We start from the raw sequence: 17,710 nt of genomic DNA, 5'->3' as shown, positions 1-17,710 counted from the left end.
TGCACTGCAGAACACAGAAATAAACACACTGCTCTTAGACATGGACATTGCTTCAATCATAATTACTTGATTACAGGAGAGGTGGATCTTTCACTTGCTTCTGCTTTTCTGTTTCTGGGGACAGGACTGGCTGCAGGCATCTCCCCACTCAACCGGTCAGGTAAGAGGCTTTCTTTGCTCAAGTTCATCTCTGAATACGGGCAGCTGACTGCGCTAGAAGTTGAAGAAGAAAAATTACTCCTTATTCTCAGACACTTTATTGACTTCACTTATTTTCAATGAAATGACATCTGAGTTTTCTAGAAGCAGATACAGTAAGTTAATATAAAGATCAGAAAAAATGCAGTAAAGAGTCATACTTTAAAATGTTAATAAATCCATGGATTAAAAACCTCAACCTGAATGACTTTTGCATTTCCTTTTGACAGCAACTTATATAACACAGATTGTATTAATTTATATTACAACATTCATTGTGGAAAATTTCTTGAATGTTTAACCTGCTCACTCACAATTTTAATGGTATTTATATAAAAAAATACAGGGTGCTTTTGACTATACCTATCTCTCCCCAGATAAAGTCATAATACCATGGCTATTTTTACTGCAAAGGAGGGTATTTCTATTATGTAATGTCTACATAGAAGCTGCACTGCAAGGGCACAATATGAGGAATGGTGCACATCTTACTGCAGCGAGTGCCTCATCTTTCCAAATGCCATTTTGTGATATTCCATTAAGAGACTGTGGTGTTTTTGCAGACTTTCTTAACATTCAACATTCCCTATTTCCCTGCATTCCAGCTGGGGAAAGAATTTGACTCTGTGCATGGATATACTGACTTGTAAATAGTACTCCAACAAATGAGAACTTTGTACCACTTGAAGTCAGAAAAAACTGTGTTTGCATAAGGAGAGGGAAAAACAGTAAAACAAAAGAAAACACGTGGGTCTGAGCTAGGATTTTTTCTTTAGAAGAATGCTCTTCAGTGTTCAACTGATTAGTCAGCCAGACTGCATACACAGAACATCAATGATAATATTCTAAACTCTGATTAGTATAAATACGTCACAATAGTGAGTAACATCACGCTCAAGTTTTCAAAACTCTATGTAAGATACAGGAGAGGCTGAACTAAACATGATACTCCGTTTGTGGCTCATGAGCTATGACACTACCTATAATCTGAAATTATGCTTTCCTACTCACCTCTATTATTACAATCACCTCTATAAGGTTAAAAGGTTAAAAAACCTATGTTGTGCAACTTTTGCTTATTTTCTTTTCAAGGATATAACTACTTGCCTTTCATTAACCACTGCAATGTTTTGTTTCACTGATAGTTACATGCATGATTTCCAAACAGAATATAAATAAGTCTACCTCGACAGCCATATGCCCTGCCACCTCCAAATCACAAAAATAAAAACAACAGCTTTCATTATCATGTTCTTTTTACAAAGCACAGTGCTAAAAAAACCCCAACCTTTTTATTCAAAATAAGCTGTACACTCTCCTTTTCCTTTACCAAGGAAGCTCTGGATTCAGAGCAAGTACTGTAAGTACAAGTACTGTAACAACTCCTATAAGGGGGTTGGACAGTATCAGTGATCTAATTTTAGACTCAACAACAGGAACAAAAAGTTGGTGGAAATCTACATTTCTCTCAGCAGTAGCATGAAAGGAAAAAATTTCTTAAGGCTACACCTGCCAAGTCAGTCATCCACAAGAGCCTGTACAGCCTTTTCAAGGGTCCTGCAGCCATATCCCCAGCTCATCCTAATGAAGCACAAAACAGTCATCTTTGCCTTCTGAGGAACTTTTAGTTTACACAGCCAAGTAAGACACAGCCAAATGGGTGACTGGAGTCTAAAACACTACACTTGAGTATGCCTTTGTTAATGAAATTTTTTAGAGACGTGGAACAAAATATACAAATAAAAATTAACTTGAAGCGTTCACATTTTATTTCTAATTTCTCTTAAGCAGAATTGGGTATTTTATTTTAAATCTATTTATATACATCTACTTACATTTGTTTTACAACCCACTGGTTTTGTCTGCTTTAGGACTAGCCTCTGCCAGATGTCTTAAAAGAAAAAAAAATCAACTGAAATATGGGGAAGAAAACAGGAACACTAGGAAAGAGGGGGAGTTGCTTTATAGTCTCAATTCCTTATGCTGCTGCATCTATCACAATGATGTTTTTTTTCCCTTTCAAACAAACTACAAGATGAAAGATACAGGCTTCTACTCAGAAAAAGGTTTTAAGGCATCAATGCCAGTGCGATCTAAGTTCTTGCTGTGACAAACACATACCACTGCAATGAAATACAGTTATCAAAACCTCATGAATATATTGGTTAATCTCAGTTCTGCTACCACTATAAGGTAAAGCATGTAATCACCTTTTGGCTTCCTATGCTCACACAGGTGCTTTGAGACTTGGTGTTTCTGAGCAGTTAAAGTGCTGTCACAAGTCAACACTGAACACTAGCAATGTGATATTAAACTTCAGTTGTGTATTATTAAGCAATGAAATCTGACAACAGCATTGTCAGACTCCAGCAGGCTTTCTATTTACCAACACCACTGATACATTTTAAATTAAAAATAAAAAAGAAAAAACCTCAAAATGCAGTCCTTCATTTAACCTGACTGCTTATATACTGACTTTTCCTTTCAGATTTTCTGGAAAAAACAAAGTTGAATGGTAAATTCAGTCAAGAATAGTTATAATGATGCTGTAGAGCACTAGATTCATATCAGTTTTTCTTTGTAATTAATCATTCAAGTTGCTGTATCATTTTTTAAAAACTCATTGATAGCCATAAGATGTTACTGTTACTTGAGGCAACAAAAAGAGCCCTGGTTGTTTCCACTGTTAGCTTTGTTAAAACAAAACACAGGATGAATGAAGCCGTTTATGAGTTACGTGGCTTCTAATCAATCAGTAAATCCTCCTGAATCCCAATGCCTCCAGCCTTCAGTTCAGTTGAACTTGTCTACTACAAAGAATAAAAAATTTAATATTTTTATTCCTACATAATAGAAGTCTTTAAATAGGACTCTAAGTTTTTAAGACAACTCATCTCAAGGGTTCAGAAATCTTGATGTTTAGGTTATTTAATACTAAACCAGGATATTTAACTCTTCTGTCACCTTAAACTTGGATTTCTGCTCCAGCTTACAGTTTAATTTAGCACACCATTTTGAAAACACCAGAAGTTCAGAAGGTAGTTTCCAATCTGATCTGATGTCCTTGGTTTCGGAATCCCAAGGTCTGCCAGAGGCTCAGGAAGAATGGCAAGAAGCAAAAGCATCAGGTAGTCAATGTGAAACCTCTGCTATTCATCTAACAGGGCTATACACCCTCCAGCACCACCACACAGCACGAACATCTAAAGTACCATCTGAGCTGCTTCAGTAAAGATATTCACATTCATACCACCTGATACACACACACACACAGCCCCTTGCACAGGACAGTAATCAGCCATCTCTAAATGTTGAAGAAACATAGCACAGCAATTAGCAGCCTACAGTAGTACACTGCTGAAAGGCAGCAGATAGGCTGGCAAAATGTGTGTCCATGACACGGTTTTCCAAGGAAACGGAGACACTGTTTGCAGGGTCCTGCATACACTGAGTAAAAATTGAACATTAAAATGAGTTTCTGCTTTTATTAATCATGAAAGATGAATTAAGGGAAGAGCCAATGCACAGATTACTACTTCTTGTATACAGTTCTGATCACAGGCCTGAGATTTTAAAATCAACACAGGTTTTATATAACCAGCCTTTTTCAGAACTGTCTGATGGAACAGAAGTGTTGAGGCAGCATATCCTGCCTGTGTTTATTTTGCAACTACTCTTCTATCACACTTGAGATGTATGTCTAGGTAGAGTTACACACGTACCTCTTTCCTATAAAGTTCAAGGGTACGAGGATAAAACTGGACTACTAAGAGGTAGGCATGGACCTTAGTCTTCTCCAGACAATTGATGAGGATTACTTAGCCTCAGTTACATGTAACATCGGAAGAGGACATAAGCCAGGATTCTCTCTTAACCTGAAGAACAGTAAGGTAGCACTCTGATCAGTCTAAGGACTTTAATAATGAAGTACTTTTAAATATAGATTTTTAATCTTTATGACCACTTGGAGTATTTTGCAAATCTGTATCATGTCATAGACAGGTCTCCTGATTTAGCTGTACTGGGTGGAAATGTTACTAAGCCCAGCTCCTCAGTGCATCTCAGGTGCAAGTTACTGCCAAGCACTCCCAAGGGAGAAGGTTATATGACAGCTCCGGAAAAATTCACATGGATTTGCTCAAACTGTCTCCCTTGATAGGTTAAACAAATAGATTTAACTAACTGATGGACTAGACTATTTAGAGGGGCCAATGAATGTCCAGATGACTGCACCTGCTGGTAGCAATGTATCATTAGCAAGAAATCTCCAGAAAAAAGATCCTGACAACATCTGCAGGATGTATTCTTTTTTCCTGCTGATGCATTTTGTTAAGTAATCTCTTTACTTCAGCTGACTTTATGACATTTTTAACTAGTCTGGAAACAAGCAATACAAATGTTCTCTTTCACAAATTACCACGCATGTTTATCATCAAAACATTCTTTTTTTTAGGAGAAGGCTGCTTCAACAGTCTAAACCTGACTCTATAGTAATTTAGAAGAGATTTGGCTGGGGGTCAATGACCTTACATAAAAGGTCAAATGAAACTTGAGACTGGCATCAAAATCAGATTAGTTACTTCAGTAGACACTGTACAAACAGATGTAACATCCTGCTGAACTGAGGTTTCCTGTGTTCCTGTCCTGCAGTTCTCTTACAACACAGCCTCCACCATGGCACATTCAGTTCACTTCAACTTACACAACTAACACATGCGAAGTTGCTGGCAAAAATCTTTATTCATGGAGACTAAAACCACTAATGAAGTATTTACAACTGACCTCTTCGCATTACTGCTTGAACTGGAGAATTATTACATGCATTAAACATCAGAGTATACAATCCACAATCATAAATATGCAGGTGATGTGCATAATGCTAACAACCTGTACCTCAGGCTGTTCCAACTGCACAGCACATAAACCTAAATCAACTGTTGATCGACACCAAGTTCTTGTTAACATCACCTTTTGCAAAAAGTAAATGCTTTAGCCCCACTATATAATTAATCACCAGGGCTTTCATCTGATTTCTAAGGAACAAGCTTTCAAAATTATTTCAGAACTACTTAGCATTTGAAATTACCATCTTTTCTGCAACAGGCATTTATGCTGTAGATAGACGTCGTACCTCATAATGAAAAAAAAGATAAGCACGGTTAAATACATTTCAACGTTGCCAAGATGAAAGAACCAAGGGAATGCCACCTAATGTGGATAATTGCACCAATTTCAAAATCTGTTAACTCAGGAAAAAAGTGATACCACAATGTCAGAATTTCTGGGGTGACCCAGACCCTCAAATTTGTATGCTCCAGATGAATAACAAATCTCTATGCTTAAGAACAAAATGAGAATATCAGCACAGAAAATAAAACAATAAAGTTAGTGAGTAAGATACTTCCTGGTGTTATTTTTTTTGCTATAAAACAGCAAACGTATCTTGTGATCAACAAAATCTCTTTGGTTATATTTTTATACCCTAAAACTATCAGTTAATGTGCAAATAATAGGATTGCTAACACCGCAGTAAAAACAAAACACAATAGATTGTCATGGGTTTCTTTCTTTTCTTGCTATTCAGGATGAGTAACTATAACAACTTTAAATAGCATGGAAAATGTAGCCATAAAAGAAAGGCTAAACGAAGTAAATAGAAATAAAGCTCTTACCTCTTCTCTCTAAAACATTTGAATTTTTAATGCCAATGTTTATTTAGAGAGATTATAAATTAAAAACTTTTCAGACACATTAATTTTCTTTTATTTGAAGTTTCAGCTTTGGGCTGAAGGACATGGATACGTCCACCTGACTCTAAGTAATTGAGATAGCACATTTAAGGAATTGGAATTTACTGCCTTACAGATCAGGTGCATTAATAAATCATAGAAGACTCAAGTTTACTAGAATATGAAATGCGTTCCAGACAAGCAGCCAGGAAGCTTTTTAGGCAAGTCTAGTTTACTTCACATTTGCAATGGACTAAGAACATGAATGCAGTAGGTTACCATATGATAACTGAAAGACAGTGACCTCTTAAGGACTGACTTGGCTGTTAAAGAAGTTATCCTAGTTACTGTGCGCAATAAAGGGAAGGCAAAAAAGGGAAGGTAATAAAACTGGGAAAAAAACCTAAAGAAAAATAACATGGACAGAAAAATACAACAGGAATAGGTTGAGAATAGTCTGAAAGACAGCAATGCAGCAGACTCTGTCATGACAACTCCACCATAGTTCATATTGCAAGAAGTTTTGTCACTGGAGCTAACCTAGTTTTGTCCCTTCCTGGGGATAAAGCTTGTCCTAGCATCAGGAGGTCTTTTGCCTCCTAACAGCACAAATACAGTGCTTCTGCTGTAGATAGGGAAGAACTTGGAACAGAAGATGCCTTTTGCAAACCAAACATGTAAGAATACAATGAGTTTTCCTGGTCAGATATCTCTGTTAGGGATTAATTAGGACTTCAGCCAGTGCTGATATACCATCAAAACCTTGCAGATTAGTTCTAGTCAACACGACCTAATTCTCTCATCAAAAACAAGAAAATATTGCAGAGCTGGCTTCTGGATCACAATAGTTTAAAACATACTTTAAAAACATGAAAAAGAGCAATCCCCTAACTGTATGAGAGTAGAAAGAACGAAGTGGTATGACATTTGAGAATTCTATGACTCTGAAACGGAAAAACTACAAGAAAACTTCTGGAAGCTCTAATTAAAGGTAATAAGATAATAAGTATGATGCTTAATTCTCAGCTTAACATACAATATTACCTGTGTATCCCTAACTGAAATATTCAGGATTCACCTCACACTAACTATTTTTGTAATAGTAAAATTCTCGCTTGGGAAGTATTTCCCATTTACTCTGTCGTCTCCTTGTTCCCTCCTGCCATTCCGTTCTCCCATTCTACTCTCCTCTATGATGGGATGTCCACATTTCTGTATTATACTTCAGAAGGTGCTCAACAAAGCACCTTTAGAAACACTAGGTACAAGCAGCAAGCTGTCATTTGGGAATATCTCAACTGGAATGTCCTTTCTAGCATTATTCCAAGCCAACGAGCAAATCCTTACCCCCACAAACCAAGCAGAACAAAAACATCCAAGCCATAATAAAATCAGTGGCCTCTTATTAAAAAAGCTCAGAAGTTATTGCTTTATACCTATCTGTGCAGTATTTGCAATCTGTACAGCAAGACAAGGTATCCTCATAGAACCAAAATACAGAGTAACTGAATCTAACAATTGGGACAAGAAGTAATGTACAACAAATCTTACCTCAGCACACCCTGGTGAAATGAAGTTACAGATTGCTAATGTTTATTTCAGCACACTCACCATGGCAACTGAAATCATGGCACATTTAGATTTACAAGATTTCCTTCTTTCCAGCTTGGATCTGTTTTGTTGTGAACAACAATTTAAAAAAACCATCTGCACACATCCCTCAACTGAAAGAATAAAATTAGTTTCAAAGAACATACCTATGATGGCCGATATGTCTTGCTCTTTTAATGAGTCCAACTCCCTTACATCCTGCTATGGGACATCCTCCATGCTCTAAAGCTTCCACCAATTCCAAGGGACCTGCATGTCAGGTGAAATTACAAATGAGGTTTAAAAAAAATGATCTAATATTTAAAAGCTACGTAAACATGCAGGAATACCAGTGCATTACAGTAAACATGAAGAGATGAGAAAACAGAAGTACTTTAATAATGCATTCCGCAAAAGCATGATGGAGATTCAAACAACCTAATTCACTGGAAAAAGTATTTTACTCCAAGTGAGTAAATCTCAAGGAGAGAACTACATCTATACAAACAACACAAGTCTTGGAGGAACTTCATGACATCAGATTCCTCTTCTACTAACTATATTTAAATGTAACTTGGTTGTTTTGTAAGAGCACAGAAGAAACAAGTAACTCTACCCCTTTTCCTGAAGACAGGGAGGCATTTGTAATGGGTCCTGACCTTATACATTTTTTAGCTGAAGTTTTCCAGTGAACAAGATGTGAAAACAAAGGCTGAAAATACTACTAAAAAGAATGAGCCATCAGATTTTTGACATTTCCACTTGTCTGAATTTACGTGTCTATCCGATTTTCATCAACCTGTAACAATGATGCCTGCAGAGACATTAAAGCATGTACCTGCCAAAACTAGCTTTGACATTCAAGCAAACATTGTATACAACCCATAACTTCATAGCAAGTGAGAGACAGACATACTCCAGTATATGAAACTGAGAACATGTGCTGTACAACTGCAAGCATGCACTGTCCCTCTCTAATATTGGTTTTACTCGGAAAGTACATGAACCTTCCCTTTACAGCCAACAATACAAATATGAAGAGGTCTAATTACATAATTTTTTCCAGATGAGAGATACGATTCTTTCTTGCAGATGGATGAGAGAATTACTATGTATAATTAGAACAGTCCAAATGGCTTTTTTACCAAATGTTCTAACTATGCAAAAGTTACACCACTATGACTACACCAAAGTACAAAGACTTCTATGGTTTTTAAATAGCATAATGGATGAGAGAACAGATATTTTACCTCTTACACCTTTATGAAAAAAACTGATGCTGAAAATGTAACAAGTGAGTGGACTCAGAAGAAGAGTTATCTGAATAGGGATGCTTTTGTGAAGGGAAGTCTTGCCTCAATGATGTTGTGGTTTTGCAAAAACTACCTCCCTATAAATGCTCTCTCTTCACTTAAAAATTCAAACTCTTTAAAAATGTAATTTAAAAGAGCTGCAACTGGCTGTCCATGTTTATGCAAGAAGCTGCTGTTTGCACCACTATCAAGTAACATTAAAATCACAAGTACATGGCTCATAATTCCCCAACTGCTACCAAAAAGGTCGTAATCCATCATAACTTCACTACATCTGAAAACATTATAATTAAATAAATAGTGGTAACTGAGTAATGCTTCTAACATTGCACAGAGTTCATATAAAGCTTCAAGTGTTAAAGATGGATCTGGATCTCATTGGTAAATGCACTTATCATACTGACTGAGGCAAATTATTCCATCTTGCAAAATATTTTCTTTCCTTCTTATGAAGCTCTTTGACAAGTCTGGTAATGCACTTTAGCTTACTTGGAAACAATATTTCTGTAATAGTCTATATAGTAATAATACAAAGTCATATTGTTGGAAGAATATATTATTCAATAATCATCCAATTTTATTTGTATTTGTGCAGCTTAATACTCTTCTGTTTAATGAGCAGTCAACTTTCTCTCCTGTCACATTGCACACCTTCATTTTTGTAGCTTATCAGAAAGTCAATTCTACCAGTCACATCCTAAAAGAGAACAGTTTCTCCTAAGCCACCATTCAGAGGAGATAACATGTTGTATGTAATGAGCATCTGTAGCTTGTTTCTTTTCATGTCTCCAAAAAATCAATTTTATGTATTTCATATTCCCACCTAGGCTAAGATTTTGATTTTTATTTTGTTCTGTCTTAGGTAATAGAAATGTTGCAACCTTATTCAGCTCTTCTGCCTTATGACACAATTTTTATTTACGTGGCCACAGACTACTTTTCCCACTGGGCTGCTCACTGAGCACAAAGGATGAACATCTCAGATACGCAGCATCCTATCTCCTCCTCATTATTCACTTTGTGCTCTGGCATTTATGGCACTCTATTCAGACTCTGAAGGCAGAATGATTAACTTCCTAACAGGCAGTCATCACTGTACTGTTGGAGTGCTCAGAAAAATAATGAATATACTGTGATCACACTCTGGATAGGAACCATTTCCTCTTGACATTTTAGAGATACTGAATTGAGGTACTATGATTTTTAGGTAACACATTCAAACAGTCTGTGTGCGACCTAACCCAGTTATTTTACATTTAATTTTTTCAGAGCGCTCAGCATTGCTCAGCATTTCTTATTTTCCAAGCACAGTTCTTTCTGATGTCGTTACAGCTGTGAATGCTCAGCGCTTGTACAAACCTTACCTCAGGGTCACAACATAAAGCAACCTCAGAGAAGAGCACTTACTTAAAAAATCATCTGTTCAAAGTTTGTCTAAAGTGATTTCAATGCTATTATCTAGAAGCACAGTGACATAGGCAGGGACGTATTTACCATAAAGATCTCATCCCCCTTTAACCTTCAGTCTTATTTATCATATACCTCCCACTTCCTCAACAAGTAAAACAAAATTCCCAAAGAGGGTAAGGTGGTGAATACAGTGTTGTTATTGGTACTACACTTCTGTTACAACTTATTTTCAACACAGGCATCATTAATCCCTCTGTTCAGCTGAAGAAGAAAAGGAAGTTGGCTGGTTTAGAGGATCTGCCACTGCATTTGAAAGGACTCCTGGAACCAAAAAGTGCATTCAACCATCAAGAGGATGTGAACAAAGGAAATGAAGGACCTTAAGAGTGATACCCTGTCCCTCCCTGAATGCCACAGCAGTATCATCACTGGCCTCTAGAGGGTCAGGATTTTACGCAACAGAACTTTAACATTACTTCAGGTTTTGACTGCAGTTCTTATGCATACCAAGAAACGTTGTAATTCCATTACAGTAAGGGTCAATAGAGCTATCTACTAAAAAATGATTATTGACTGCTGATTTTGAACTAAATGTCACATCTACATTATTTTCCATAACCTAGTTGCTTCTCTTCCTTGGATGGCGTGGCAGAGAAAAAGATAGCACAGTACACGTCTCTTGACCATCGTTACATTACACTTGGTTTCTCTTACTAAGTGGGGGTTGGAGAGGGTGTCCAGTTTTTGCACACCAGCCTGCAGGATGGATATCAGGGCTATCTACATCAGTCCAATAATCATAAATATTATCCCAGCCATCAAAATGAACCTAAAACACAAAAAGGAGAATAATACATTTTAGATCAGGAAAATTCTAGAGCAATCTCTAGAAATGGTATGTCCATTAGAGAAATCACTTCCAGAGAACTATTTAAGTTACACAGAAAATATATTTACATTCTGGACTCAGGCATACTCTCCCTGAAGTAAACTAAGGAGAGTAAACAACGATATGTCATGTGGTTGTTTACTACATTATCAGGCTCAAATCCCAGGAATAAAGCAGTTCTTACATTAGTTCTCACATTAATACTTAAATTAAACATGAATTTCTGCCCTTCTCATCTCTCAAAAACCCCCAAACAAAACTCCAAATGCTTTTTAATCTCCTGTTTGAACAGGATTTAAGAACAGCAGAGGAATAAGCAAAGGACTAAAAAAAAGGCATTTATCTTTAAAAAAGCAAACACCCCCCCACCCCCATCATGCAAGTAATAATTTTATTAAAATCAGAGTATAAATGATAAAGAGTTAAAACTGAAGAGAAAAGGAAGGATGTGACTTTCCAGGAAAACACCAGTATGGATTATATACATTTTTTTTCATGCAAAAGCTAAATATCTTCAAATCTTACATGATCTCTGTACTAGTAAATCTCTCAGATCTCTCATGTATGCATGTGTGGATACACGTACACATAGATACATACAAACAGAGCTCTTTCAACATATGCTACACAGTCAAATTACTACCCTAGAAACTATAAATCCTGTAATTTAATAAAGTAGACTGGAGAGTGGGATTGTTGTTTGATTTGGTGTAGTTGTTCGTTTGGGTTTTTTTGCATAACCGACAAAGGTAGAAAATCTGTGAAGGTATTACTTCTGATGACTCCCTACCACCAGTTAATTCAGGTGATTCAAAATTAAATGTCAGCTCCATTTCCTACTTGAAATAACAGGTATGCCAAATAAATCTGTGCAAATACATCCTTCATTCTTATCTAACTGGATATCTGGTATGTGCTAGCCCTCCTAAGAGTTAAGGGCTTCAGAGTATAAACTAGTTTTGTACAGTAAGATAAAATTAATTCAAGTACACAACTTCTGGAAAATACATTGAAAATACAGTAGCTTAGATTTACCCAATTTGAAGTCCATAATTAACTTCAGCATTTTAGAAATCACTGACAAAACATAAGAGATCAGGGCTATTTCTTTCATATCTCATATATATATCTGCTTTCTCCCTTTGGAATTTTATAGAGACAGAGTCAATTAACCTAGACCAAATATTTTATGGTCCCTAATACAAATATTAAAGTAGCCATTTGACACTTGATATTAAATAATCACATTTCTTGATAGAACAGACAATTGTCTTCTACCAACTATTCCCAAAGCAATTTTCCAACATATTCAGCTCTGTTCTCTAATTACCTATCTCAGCACAAGTAACTAAGAGGACAATAAAAAAAAAAAACCCTTCTGAAGGAATTATATGTATACTAATCAGAGAAAAGCATCAGCAAAGCTCAGCAGGAGAGAGCAATGTGACTCACTCCTACCATGGTTAATTTTAAAACTATAGGATTTGAGTTTTACAAAGTCCTCATCAGTCACTTAAGCAGGATAATACAGTAAGACATAGAAACTTACTTTTATTCTATAGTCATCAGTATCTACAATGGTTGCTACTCTGATAAATACTGGATTTCTCTTGTCAACCACTTCAAGTTTCATGTTTTTCTGAAAGCCATGAGAAGGTTTCTGGAAAAGAACAATATTATGTGAAACAGAACAAACCCTCAAAAATCTCACATAGTTATAAAATATATAAAATCAATTGAAAACTTTCTGCCTTCATTTTCTCAAATCTTCCTCCCCTCTACAACAAATTCAAGCATAAAAACTTAATTCAAACCAGGGTTATTAAACTAGCAAAATAAAAATAAATACTTTGGGATTCCAGGTTCTCCCAAAATGGACTGGATTCAAGTAATCCAAGCAAGCAAGTGGGAATCTTTATTTCAAATCGGTTTTTTCCTAAATTCTATAGAAAAGTTTTCCTGGAGATTTTGGCCAACAGTTTCAATGCACTATTTAATGAAGTATTACATGAAATTGTCTACAGGAAACATATTCATGCTTTTTAGTATGTAGTTTTGTTTCATGAATCAAACTTTTTCACTCTCATACTGAAAATTTAACTAGTTCACAGTATAACAATAAATACTTAGTCAGAACAAACAGGACCAAATACCTGGTTTTAAATACTATTTGGGCAAAAATGGTGTATTTGGTAGGAGTATCGGATTTCATCTTTGTCACCTACAACTATGAAAGCTAAAGCAAAATTATTTGCACTTTAAAGGAATATATGCACAAGATGTCATGGGTTTTATTCTAGTTTCCTAGGAAAATAATGTATCTATCCCTCTAGGACTTTCCAGAGCATTGATGTTTTTCCTTTAGCTGCATCCTAAGAACTCAATTTTCTCATAGAATATAATAAAATATAATAAAATAAAATACACTGTTACTGTCTCAGATATAGCTAAATACCTTCCTAGTCCTTGTTCAGGGTATTCCTGCTGAGAACATAAGACTGTTATTAAGCCAGATGCACCTTCGGGTGATTAACTGGTCATTAATAAACTCTGGTAATCTGCTGATCCCAGGAACTAGCATAAACACCACAGTTTTGCTTTTGTTAATCCAGCTGCTCTTAGCAAAGTGTTATCAGAATTAGTGTCCCTAATCTGAAAAGCTGAGGCAAATGTGCTTTAGTGTGCTGTGAGACAAGTCACTGGGAGGTACCAGACATCTGACACTGGCTCCCAGCAGCAATCCAAGATGAATAGATGGATAGAGCATCACTCCTGTGAGGAAAGGTTAAGAGAATTGGGTTTGTTCAGCCTGGAAAAGACACATCTTAGGGGTGACCTAATTGCAACCTACCAGTACCTAAAGGGAACCTACAAGAAAGACTGAGAGATTTTTTCACAAGAGCATGTAGTGACAGGACAAGGGGGAATGTACTCAAACTAAGACAGTAGGTTTAGATCATATATTAGGAAGAAATTCTTTACTGTGAGGGTGGTGAGGCACTTGAACAGGTTGCCTAGAGAAACTATGCATGTCTCTTTCCTGGAGGTGTTCAAGGTCTGGATGGACCTCTGAGAAAGCTGGTCTAATGAAAGGTGTCCCTGCCCATGGCAGGGGGCTTGGAACTAGATGATCTTTAAGGTTCCTTCCAGACCAAGACACTCTATGATTTTATGGATTCCTTTTTGCAGTAGTGATCATCACTGAAATCTTAAGAGCTCAAAAAAGATGAGTTTCAATGAAAGAAACAATCAAGTATAAAGATAAAAGAAAAGGATGCTGCCAACAAACACCACAGTTAATCTGGGGAGCTGCCTGGGGATGTTGCCCATGTGCCTTAGGTGCAAGCTTACAGAAGAAAAAGTCCACTGAAGGGTGTTAAATACAAGCTCTTTCATGATTACTGCACAAGGAAATGGACTAGGTGGGCAAGCAGATTAATTTCTTACACTGCATTTATTGCACCATATAAAACGTACAGATAGAAATACCTATCTTCAAAATATGTTCTCATGACTCAGTAGCTATCTCATTATTTCAAGTAAGTAGGCAGTAATTTTCCATAGCAAATTACATTCATTAATATTTCTAGCATTTAATCTCATTTATAATAATTAAAATAATAAAGTAATAGTGATTTGTAATAATCTGATTTCTAGCAGTGAACTGCAAACTTGCATAAAAATAGATCACCGACTATGCAACTAATTAACTGGATACATTTAGAAACATAGGAACACCATATATGTATTCTCAAACTAATTATTTACATGAACTGAAAAAAATAAGCATTTTCTCACCACTTTAAAAGCCCTTGCAGGTGCAGGTAATGAACTAGTTTCTTCTAAATACCTCTCCCAAGAAAAATGCTTAGCATGTGGATAATCTGGCACAGAAGAAATGTGAACAAAATTAAACATAGCAGTGCAAAAAAATAAAGTGAATCTCTAGTTTACAGAGTGACCAGCACTTTTGTAATACTGTTCTGATTTATGCTTTGGACTTAAAAAATAATTACAAGAAAGGCTCTTCTAAATTGCATTGGATACATTATACATACATGTTAAAAAAAGTCAACAACCTTCTCATACACAATATTGAAATGCTATTGTAAAAAAATTGGTTTGATATGGGAAGATTTTGTGATTTACTCTGTAATATAAATAATGTTGACTGGAAAAATCTGTCCATTTAATTAAAGCAATTTGTTCAAGTAGTAAACAGTCATCCACTGGCAAGCACAATCTAATCACTGGTAGGTTTGTTCCACCATAGACCACACCTGACTACCTGTTACTCTTTCAGTAAGCTCTTCTTAACTAAATTTCTAACAAAATACTCTGGACCTTTATGATAAAAATACTCTACAGAAGATGTTGCCTTTCTCAGAAAGCATGCAAGAAACACAAAGACAGCTTGGCTCTTAAAGAAAAGGCAGGGCCTACCCTTCACCTTTACTTTGCACCAGAAATTTAACTTCAAGTTTAAACATTATGATTCATAATCCAGAACAGAAAAAAACTAATTCTAATTTGTTTTACAAGAGATTTTGCTGAATAAGAGGTTGCAATTAGCCTCCTGACAGACAGGCTGCTTATAACTTTTAAAGATTATTGACTATTAGAATTTCTGTCAATGTTGGCTTTAACCAATTAAAGTTTTCCACATTCTCAGACCACAGATGCCCATTTCTGCATTTACATCATTTAGCCAGACACAACAGTCCTGAAAAACAGTGGTGGCCTCAAGTTTCATACTAATGAACACACTTCCATTATTCCATATTGTCTCTCTCATTGTGTTTTCCTCCCTTCCAAAGATCCCTTACAAGTTCGATTCCGTGATTACACAAGACAATTTTCTCATTAACTCTTTAACCTTGCATATTCAGTTCACATGAACATGTTTTTCTTATGCAATGATCTCACACACCTGGAATTTGCTTTATCAGTATTTTCAGAATGTGAATCTTATAATAAGTGGATACATTCAGCCAAAAATACAAACTTGTTCCAATTTCAAGGGATATCATTTGTGGATACACATCTCTACTAAAGCATTATACATCTTCATACTTAACACCTAACATCTATTATACTTCTATTTTCAATATCTTATGTCCTGTAAAAAACATTTACAGCTCCACAAATATTAATTCGTAATTTCAGAAAGAAAAAATTCTCAAGACTTAATATATTATTGTCAGTTTTAATGATGCTAGCTGACTATAACTTCTTTAAATCTTTCAGACATGTAATAAGATACAAACCTGGTGGTGTGATTAGAGTTCTTTTATGTTCTTTACACCATCCAACAGGATGAATATGTGGGCTAGCTGCCTCACACCTGGAGGAAGGGGAGAAAAATAGGGCATGATAATGCTGTTCTTCAGATATCCTATTATGTTTTCAAAACAAGACATATAAGAGAGACTAAACAATCAACCCACAACACCTTCAACTTATGCTTAACTGCAAACATAACCTGAAGATATGAACACATTTAACATAGACTTGTTACTACCTATACAAGCATAAGGCTTTATTTACAATTTAACTGGAAGATCAAAAAATCAAGTCCTTTAAGTCTGTGGTAGATCTTCATTGAAAAGCTATAATGCTGTATGCAAAAAATTTATATGTAGAGAAAATGGCAGAATCATGTGGGCTGGTTGCAACAACACAGTAATCCCCACCAAAGACAGATGGAGTCTTGCAATGCCAAGACCAAAACTTTAAACCAAAAGCTTAAAGATCTTGATTAATGATCGAGGTTGCACCTGAAGACAGGAGAAAATCACACATAACTGCAATGCACTGTCAGTAATGGGCAAAAATTCAAAATGTATTCTGAGTGGTTTAAATGGAGCTATAAACAAGTTATTGTAACCTAGAAGCACATAAGAAAAAGTAAGTCTGAGAAAAACTGTCAGAAAAAAAAAAGGCATCTTAGGGCCCAAGCTGCATGAAAGAATCCAGAACTAATCTGTGATCCAAGACTGAAAACTGCTCTAAACAAAATTTATCAAACTCTCTTACTTAAGGGGTTAACAACTTCCCATATTTTCTGTCAAGTGCAACACATTTTGTACTAGTGCTGTTGCCTGTGGTATGCCACAAGAACCACAAAAGACTAACAGAAGTAGGGGCATCTATCTGAAGCAAGGAGAGATTGCTCTCACTGTGCTCACTGGGTCAGTTGCATCGTGCGTAGAAGAAAGGGGTAGTGGGTGCTGGCTATCAAGTCCTCTTACAAAAACGAAAAAAGACACACACTGGAAAAAATAATTGATATAAAAGTAGATGAGAGAAAACATGTTTAAGCCCTCTGTAATATAATTATATATAGAACTATATATTTTTTATTATATTTTTATTACATATTGTTATATTGTTTTATAACATCATACATTTTGTACAATAGAACACAGTGTATACAATATATAATGTATACACTATAATTATTATATTACTCAATATTATTAGGAAAGGCAAAAATACAGACTGATCCATAGGAAAAGCAAACAGCTATCAGACTCTGCTGTAAAACATGCACCATCCCTATGTCTGCATTGATACTTAAT

The 17,710-nt window shown here is 35.8% G+C and overlaps 1 protein-coding gene across 7 annotated transcripts in view; it reads right to left on the bottom strand.

Annotated features, from left to right (window-relative positions):
* The window catches only part of L3MBTL3 (L3MBTL histone methyl-lysine binding protein 3), an 80,923-nt gene that overhangs the window by 15,244 nt on the left and 47,969 nt on the right, over positions 1 to 17,710 (bottom strand). For all 7 annotated transcript variants that reach the window (XM_071549060.1, XM_071549063.1, XM_071549066.1 and 4 more), the window contains exons 12-17: positions 16,397 to 16,473; positions 14,928 to 15,013; positions 12,679 to 12,789; positions 10,955 to 11,069; positions 7,685 to 7,787; positions 67 to 213 (exon numbers count right to left, since the gene is read on the bottom strand). In XM_071549060.1, coding sequence (XP_071405161.1) covers positions 67 to 213; positions 7,685 to 7,787; positions 10,955 to 11,069; positions 12,679 to 12,789; positions 14,928 to 15,013; positions 16,397 to 16,473 — 639 coding nt within the window. The remainder of the gene's footprint in view (positions 1 to 66; positions 214 to 7,684; positions 7,788 to 10,954; positions 11,070 to 12,678; positions 12,790 to 14,927; positions 15,014 to 16,396; positions 16,474 to 17,710) is intronic.

Source organism: Pithys albifrons, chromosome 2 (assembly GCF_047495875.1).
Source record: "Pithys albifrons albifrons isolate INPA30051 chromosome 2, PitAlb_v1, whole genome shotgun sequence".
Taxonomy (NCBI): Eukaryota; Metazoa; Chordata; class Aves; order Passeriformes; family Thamnophilidae; genus Pithys; species Pithys albifrons.
The sequence above is the reverse complement of the archived record's forward strand: the minus strand, read 5'-3'. Positions and strand labels throughout refer to the sequence as shown.